The sequence below is a fragment of the Cornus florida genome, unplaced genomic scaffold (genome assembly GCF_030987335.1).
Source record: "Cornus florida cultivar Cherokee Brave unplaced genomic scaffold, ASM3098733v1 CherokeeBrave_3.0.0_Hap2_Chr04, whole genome shotgun sequence".
In the NCBI taxonomy this organism is placed as follows: domain Eukaryota; kingdom Viridiplantae; phylum Streptophyta; class Magnoliopsida; order Cornales; family Cornaceae; genus Cornus; species Cornus florida.
Window position 1 is genome coordinate 72,482,273 of NW_026775574.1, and position 8,167 is coordinate 72,490,439.

Genomic DNA, 8,167 nt, shown 5'->3' on the forward strand with positions numbered 1-8,167 from the left:
AAATAAGACATGAAAAGGTTAATATTGTTCCCACTCAAACCCAAGTACAGTAAATCAAATTTTATTCAAGAATGTCATTTTTAGACAAGGAGACTTCCTAATTCGATGATAATTAAAAAAATAAAAGAAAATTATTTTTAAGAAGAAAACAAAATGGCTAATAGCGCTGCTGAGATGACATCAGGTGGATCTTTGAATGTGCATTGATAATTTCTCATTTGCATTGTTCTTCTTCTTCTTTTCATTTTTTGATAGGTAATTACAGACTCCTACCCAATGAAATTTAATTAAATACGCAACCTTTCTGTGGGAGGAGGAAGAGGAAATAAATTGTTACATTTGCATTTTTTTCCTTTTCCTGTTTTGCTTTACTTTCTTGTTCTCTTTGCATCTTGTCAAGGAAAGCAAAAGGAAAAAAAAAATAATTATTATTATTTGGAATGTGAGGAAGTAGCATTAAGCTACATAACTCTTGGTAAGGGTAATAGAATTTGTTTTTAATTTACTAAAAAATTTGTTGGTACCAAAGCATAAAAATAATTTATTCTAATTTATTTCAACAAAATAATAATTATAATAATAATAATAATAAAGCAAAATTCTAATGTTTTAAGAAAAAAAAAATAGGATCTTGAATTTAATTAAAATTGTACAAAAAGAGTATATTAAGATATCAAAATTAACTACTATTCAAATCAGATCTACAAATTATCAAATTAGACATGCAAAATGGTAATATTATTTCTCAGCTCAAAACCAAGAATAGGAAATCAAATTTTATTCAAGAATGTCGTTTTTTAGTCCAAGAAATTATATAGAAATTTATTAGAAGTAGATTTATTGGATTGGTTCATCAATAGTGTTGGGTCAGAATCTTTTTTTGACTCATACAAATTAAAAATAGATATATATTCTTTTAAGAAGAAAACAAAGTGGGTAGTAGTTGTTGAAATTCAGAGTGTGACAAGGAGACTAGAGTGTGACTCAAAATTAAAACATTCACATTAACCATTATATCAAACCCCAAAAATCAGACCAGGTTTCAATGTTGCACTCACACAATGACTCTGCTCTACAATGTTGCAAGGCATGTTTCAAGGATTTTGTATGATTGTTTGGGAAACATCATATACATATATTTTTAGAGTAATTGCACTTATCCAAAAATAATAAAAATTTCATAGTAATTGTAATTTGGTAGGCTTTCAAGAAAATGATTTCTTTAAATTTCTGGGAAAAAAAAAAAAAAAAAATTCCAAAAAAAAAATTTTGATTTCTTTAGAGTAGGCTCGTTTTTTATTAATTTATTTATAGGAAATGTATATAGATTAAGTTGCATAACACAAGTTACACAATCCATCCAAATCCAAGTTTGGAGAAAGAAAAATATTAATCGTAAACACAAGTCATCAACTCTAAATCCGGAGTGAAAATAAATAACTAATAGATTTTTAATTGCATAAATTTTTATAAAATAAAACATATAAAAATAGTACTCTAAGGAAAATAAAAAAGTGGAGAGAAAAATAGTAACCTAACTTGCGTAGGAAAAAGAAAAGTAAGAGAAGAGCTAAATTTTAACTTAAAGACTTAATATTGTTGAAAAGGACATAATTGAAACAAACTTCTTCATTCCTTTTTTTACTAGAGAAAATTTAATGACTTTTCTAATTCCGGCAAAAGACAAATTTGTTTTTTTTTTCGCAATTGAGTGGGGGGAAATGTTGCCATATTAGAGAAATATGTAGATAAAAAATAGTGTGGAGCAACTGCTTCTTAATATGATATTTTATTTTCAGTTAAATGTAAATTAATTTAAAAAATGCTTCTTGGGCCAACCATTGCAACCAAAAAAATGGGATGGCATTCAAGTGGGACCATTGGGCCCATCATTTCTGTTGGAATGGGTGGGCTTGTAAAGCAAACTAATATTGCAATTAAATATAGAAATTTGAATAAGAGTTGTGATCTGAAGCTTACTTTTAAAGCTGAATTATAGATAGGGTTTGGGTCCCTTTGAGTTTGAGAGTTTGAAGTCCAAATCTTTAATTTTTGTATAAAGACAAAAATCAAGAAAAGTGTAAAAGTGTATAACATGTGCTAATTTCTAACATGATAAGTGTAAAGCATATATACAAAGATTGAAAAGAATATAAAAACTAATAGAAGATCTTTAATTTAATATATATATATGTGTGTATATACTTGTTTGAAATGTCTGGTGTGTTTATATGACATAATAGAATAACATATGTAACTCTTCTTGAGAAGTACAAAATTAGAGAGAATCGGACCAGAGGCCATGGGCCACGGTTGAGATTAATAAAAATGGACCAAAAAAAAAAAAGAGGCATATTTTAAGCTTAATCAAAATGGCCCAAACTATTAAAACCATTGCTAAACTATGTAAATAAATATTGTTTTCCTAAATTTTAGAAACTATGTAAATAAATATTGCTCTCCTAAATTGTTCTCTAAATTTTGAGTTCGTGTAAAGTTAATTTTAGAATCTCAAAAGGCATCTTTAGTTGCGAGTCTCAAGCTTTGTCTTGCACAAAAATAAAAAAGGCTTACACAAGGTAAGCTCAGAATTCTAATTTATTTTTAAAAAAAAAATCAGAATTCTAATGTTTTAAGGAAAAATATAATCCTGAATTTAATTTAAATTGTACAAAAAAAAGTAAAAAAGTGTATTAAGATAATAAAATTAACCATATATTCAAATCATATGATCTACAAATTGTCAAATAAGACATGAAAAGGCTAATATTTTTTACTTGTCAATGGTAATTTAATTAAATGTGCAACCTTTCATGTGGGAGGAGGAAGAGGAAATAAGTTGTTTCAGTGGTCATTGTATAGAGAAAAACCTTAGTATATCTATATTCTAATTTATTAATGCATTGTTCCCTTTTAAAATTATTAATTTGTCAATTTTAATTTAAATATGTATAGTTATCAAATTTTGAAATTTTTTGAAAATGTAAAGGACAATAATGGAAAGATAAACTTATTTGCTTTGACTTTTTAGAGTAGACAATTAATTTGTGACATCTAAAAATGAGGTAGTGGAGTATTAATATGGGACAGACGTAATATATTTATATATTTATGGACACATATTATTATTTAGGCGTTATCCTTATTTAAAATTTAGATAAGTGATTGTATTTAAAAATAAAAGGAGATAGCAGAGTCATTATTTGGTTTATTTTGGAATTTAAAAGAGTTCTTATTTAACTCAATCACTGCATATATATATATATAGACTTAGTTGTATCTAATTTTTTACCCAGCGATCTTGAGGATTTTATATGTTTATTGCGGAAAAAGCAAAGAAGCTTAAGCCGATTGCAATTACATTCTTGCTTTGATCCCATGTATATACTATAATATGTTATTAATCATAGAATTAATTGCCTCATGTTAGGAATTTGATTATGCGTACTTGATCATGTGTAGTATTAAAGCATGAATGAATTTATGTACTTTTATACCTGTACTTGTGTCCATGTATATTTCTTGTACATCTTAAACTTGTCGTCTTGGGTGTAAGGAGGTAGTAATGGGTGTATGAAATCAAGCATGTATGGGTACGATTCAATTTGACATTTTACTGTTATAGGATTGAATTATGGAATCTAGTGAATCGGTAGTATTTTATATATTTCATTTGGTCATTGGAGATGCATTTAGTTTAACGATATTACATCTATATCTGCACAAAGTAGTGTGAATTGCTGAAAGGTGACTGATTGATTGGTGGAGGTTTAGATACTAATCTAATTTATTTATTTATTCTTTTCAACTGCGGTGATCTAACGAGACTATGCATTTCTGTAATGTTAATCTTTATATAGTAATTAATGAGAATGAGAAATTAGTTAGCTGACCTATGAATGATTCTATATATAGGTTATTTTAAGAATTTTATTTATTGATTATATAGTCGGCTACGCATATTTGAAGGCACTAGAATTTGAATGTTAATTGGTGGATTTTGGAAGTAATTATCTAATGAAGGGTGCAAACCTTAGTTGAGTGAACTGTGAATTCTTGATGTGGGAATATGCATTTACTATATAATTATACAGGTGGAAAATTGATTATATATATAAATGTACTAATGCAGGTGTGAGATTAAGTTATCATATTCACTGGATATTATAACTAGGTTTTGGGTGCAAGTGCTTCTATGTAATCATATGCAATTACGGTTACATTATATCAATAAGTCTAGGATTTTGTGATTCATGGACTGAGAAATTTGAGTAAAGGAGTCATGGAAGCAATGTTTAGTTGACAGACATTAATTATGAATAGAACTCCTAGGATTGACTGCCATGAGTTGGGCTAAAGCAATGAATTGAAAGATTAAATAGGTTCTGGGAATGATTTGATCCACATGGCTTATTTCTGCCATTGATTCTTATTTTGTCTTGGTTTTTTTTTTTTTCTTTTTGGTTCTCTTTGCTTCTTGTCAGGAAAATAATAAAATAAAATAAAAATAATTATAATTACAAGGTAAGTGTGGAGCATACCTTATGGTTAAACAAAGCTTGCACAAGGGTGGACGTGTTGCATTCCCCCCTAGTTGTCGACTTCTTCATATTGGCATTGAAACTTCTGAGCTTGGGTAGATCTTCCAACATTATTTTCTTTAAATGGTGAAAAATAATAACAGCATCCATAGCTTCCTCATCATCTCTTACTATTTCCTCCATGGTTTCACAACGACCTATAATTAATTCTTGGAGTTGCAAAAGATTTCTTGCAGTGGCCGAGGAGAAGAGATATATCATTGATTTACAGTTTACAATTTTTAAGAAACTTAATTTACTAAATGAACCAGATCCACATAGTCCATCAGGAAGATTCTCTAAAACTAGTACTTCAGCTTTCTCTATCAAAATGTTAAGCTCCTTCTTGATACGAAACCTATATAGTTTCAACATCCTTGTTGCTGAATGCCAGGAGTCAAAACGGCTCCCAATGGATATTTGAAATCTGATCAACTCCTCAAACAGAGGCTCAATGAGGGGCGGCAGTAACACAACATCTGGCACAAAAACTTGTAAACTGATTAAGCGCTTCAATGAGTTTAGTTCATTAAGACTTGCATTGTCTTTAACCACCCATTGGTCAAACTCATCTGGAATGTACAATTCCTCAAGTTGGGATAGACTTGATATGACACCCGAGGGAATGATCTCGAGCCTGTAACAGCCCCTCACATCCAACAACCGCAAACTAGTCAACTGTCCTATTTCAGGAGCCAGTTCTTTGAGATCAGAATCTTTAATGCATAGTATCTCAAGTTTTTTAAATTCCTTGAGAAAAGCTACATTCACCAATTTGCAGTTGTATAGCCGTAACATCCTAAGATTTTTAAGCGATGAAGGTAGTTCCGAAATTTGCATATTCCGCAATTGTAAAACTTGAAGCTTCTTCATCACTTTAAGAAAGGTACTTGGAATTTCTGATGAAAGCTTACGGGATTCCAACATTAAGGTGCATACTTCTATACATTCTGAATCACCCGGAAGCACACAATCATCATTAAACCTTAATGAGATTGCTTTGCATTGTTTATTTCCATCCTCATCTGGCCACTTCTCAATACCAGCTCTCACTAGAAACATGGCAACTTTATCTTCTGATGCAATTGATATCGCCACATCTCGAATGACATCGTGCATTTTGACAAAGTTTTGATTCCTGCCATTTAACAACAAGTTAGATTTCTTGAGGGTACCAATCAACGTATGTGTTCTCTGTCTTGCTTTTTCCATTGATTCTCTATCTGTGCCTTCAAGAAATCTCGTTCCCACTCCATATATTGCCAAGTCATCAATAGAAATTTCAGCATCTTCCGGAAACAAACTGCAATGCAGAAAGCATAACCGTTGATCTTTCAGCTTCAGATTCTTGTAACTCAACTGTATGCACGAATATAGTTTGTCTGACACTCCTGGAATTTTATATGCCTTAGAATGTTTCAATTGTTCAAGTGCATCATTCCACCCTTTAGTTTCTCTCTCATACTGCAATGCTGCTCCAATTGTAACTATTGCCAACGGCAAACAATCACATTCATGACACACTTCTTTAGCTACAGAATGCAGTTCACCAGAGTCCGTAAAATCTCCCACGGTTTCGTTAAATAGCATCAATGCTTCATGTTCCGACAAGAGCCCAATTTCGAACTCCTTTTGAACCCGCATCCGAAGGCACACCTCTTTTATCCGAGAGGTCAAAATAATCTTGCAGCCCTTAATATGATTATCAGCAGCGGGTATTCCAATGTGCTCCAACTTAATTTCATCATTCCAAACATCATCTACCATTATAAGAATCCTTTTACCATTTCTCAATCTATCGCATATTTGCTCCTTACTCGCATTACTCGGATCTTTCATATTCAAACTTTTGGCGAGCTTTTGTCGAATATCTTCCAAAAGTGGATTCTGGGAGACAACTATCTGGGTGACCTCATCGAACAGGCTCTCTTTTTCGGCTCGTTGAGCAACTTCCTCCATCATTTTTGTCTTTCCAACACCAGGCATTCCGTGTATCCCAATCTTGTAAGTCCCATCATCTTTTAGTGCCTTCATGATCTCCTCAAAAACAAACTCCCTGGATTGAAAACTCTCATAGTTTCTGCTGTATGTCTTCTCGAAAGTAACGGTGGGACGACGTTGGTATCCAACATCGCCAAAATTGTTGCCATCGGCTATAAGCTTGGTAACATCAGGCTGCTTCTTTTTTCCTTCCTTACCCAATCGGTACCGTGAGCAAACATGAAGACACTTGAGATTATCTTTGGCTTCGAGTAATCTGCTCTTGTCGTCTTCCATGCTCTGCACATCCCTCTGCCACTTTGAAACATAGTCGTGAATGACTTCAGCATTGTCCCTGGCTGCACTAACCTTTCTCTCCACAACTTCCTTGGTAGCCCTGAGTTTCTCCACTTCATCTGCAAAATCCTTAATGTTCTTCTTGCACTGAACCAAATAACCAATTTGACGGCAGATGGATTTGTACAAGCCGTCTATGAGAGGCTTTAAAATACTTCCCACAATTACATTAACATTACCTTCAGCCATTTTTAATTTGTTTCTTTTTTCTTTTCTCTCTCTAAGCAGACGATGGAATACAGAATATAGAGGAAACGGAAACAATAGGATTAAATAAGGAGAAAGCTAAGAAACTAAAGGAAGAGAATTCAAGACAAACACACACAGTTTGATTTTGAATGACAAACAAGTCCAAAAGCAAGACAAAGAAAAGTGAAGATTTTTTTTTTTTTTTTTTTTTCTCCGGAAAGAAAGTGAAGATTCACAAGGAGACACTCGAGAGATAGAGATACAAATTAAGGTGTAAGAAAAAGCCTATTTCAAATTGAACAGAAAAACTAAGAGAGTGAAATTGCAGACACAGAGGAAGAAAAGAAAGAAAGAAAACAAGACAGTTGATGCAATACGGAATACAATAAAAATGAAATGGAAGCAATTGAAGCTAATACAGAGAGGTAAAAAGACAGTTGTTGAGGAAACTAAAGAAGAGATTTGAAGACATACCTCTGGCTTATGCCCATTTTGTCCAGATAAAGCTATATATATATATTCCAAACCCAATTGAACCGATTAAGTCTGATTATCAATGGCTGACAGACCAAGAGAAAGAAAATGGATGAACACAAAGTGAAGATTCAGGAGATGGATTTTGGTGCGACAGCAGCGAGATGAGAGAGAAACAGAGATTGTGGGAGAGAGAAATATGCAAATTCAGATGTTAGAGAGAGAGACTCGCCAGAATGAAAAGTAATTATCGCTTAGAACCAAAAACAAAGAACATGATTTTTCATGTCCGTCGTCATCACACTGCACGATTTGACATGGTGCTGTCAAAGTTACCTAACTAGCTTTAAGACAAAATAAAGTGCAAGAAATTTTACCACTAGTATTCTACGTACAATCCTAAACTTTAAATTAATTATACTAACTCAAAATTGGTAAAACTGAATAATAGTATTCTACATACAATCCTAAACTTTAAATTAATTATACTAACTCAAAATTGGTAAAACTGAATAATAGTATTCTACGTACAATCCTAGACTCATTATCACTGCATCATTGGCTTTTGTTTCCAGGAACAAGATAAA

General features: G+C 32.1%; 1 protein-coding gene across 7 annotated transcripts in view; it reads right to left on the reverse strand.

Moving 5' to 3' along the window:
- LOC132303514 (uncharacterized) overlaps positions 1 to 7,880 on the reverse strand; it is a 28,069-nt gene extending 20,189 nt beyond the window's left edge. For 4 of the 7 annotated variants that reach the window (XM_059800794.1, XM_059800796.1, XM_059800793.1 and 1 more), the window contains exon 1: positions 4,542 to 7,879. In XM_059800794.1, coding sequence (XP_059656777.1) covers positions 4,542 to 7,106 — 2,565 coding nt within the window. In that variant the 5' untranslated portion in view covers positions 7,107 to 7,879. Of the gene's footprint in view, positions 1 to 4,541 lie in introns of all 7 variants that reach the window. The other 3 variants (XM_059800798.1, XM_059800797.1, XM_059800799.1) reach the window with 2 other exon arrangements.
- Positions 7,881 to 8,167: the final 287 nt, after the last annotated feature.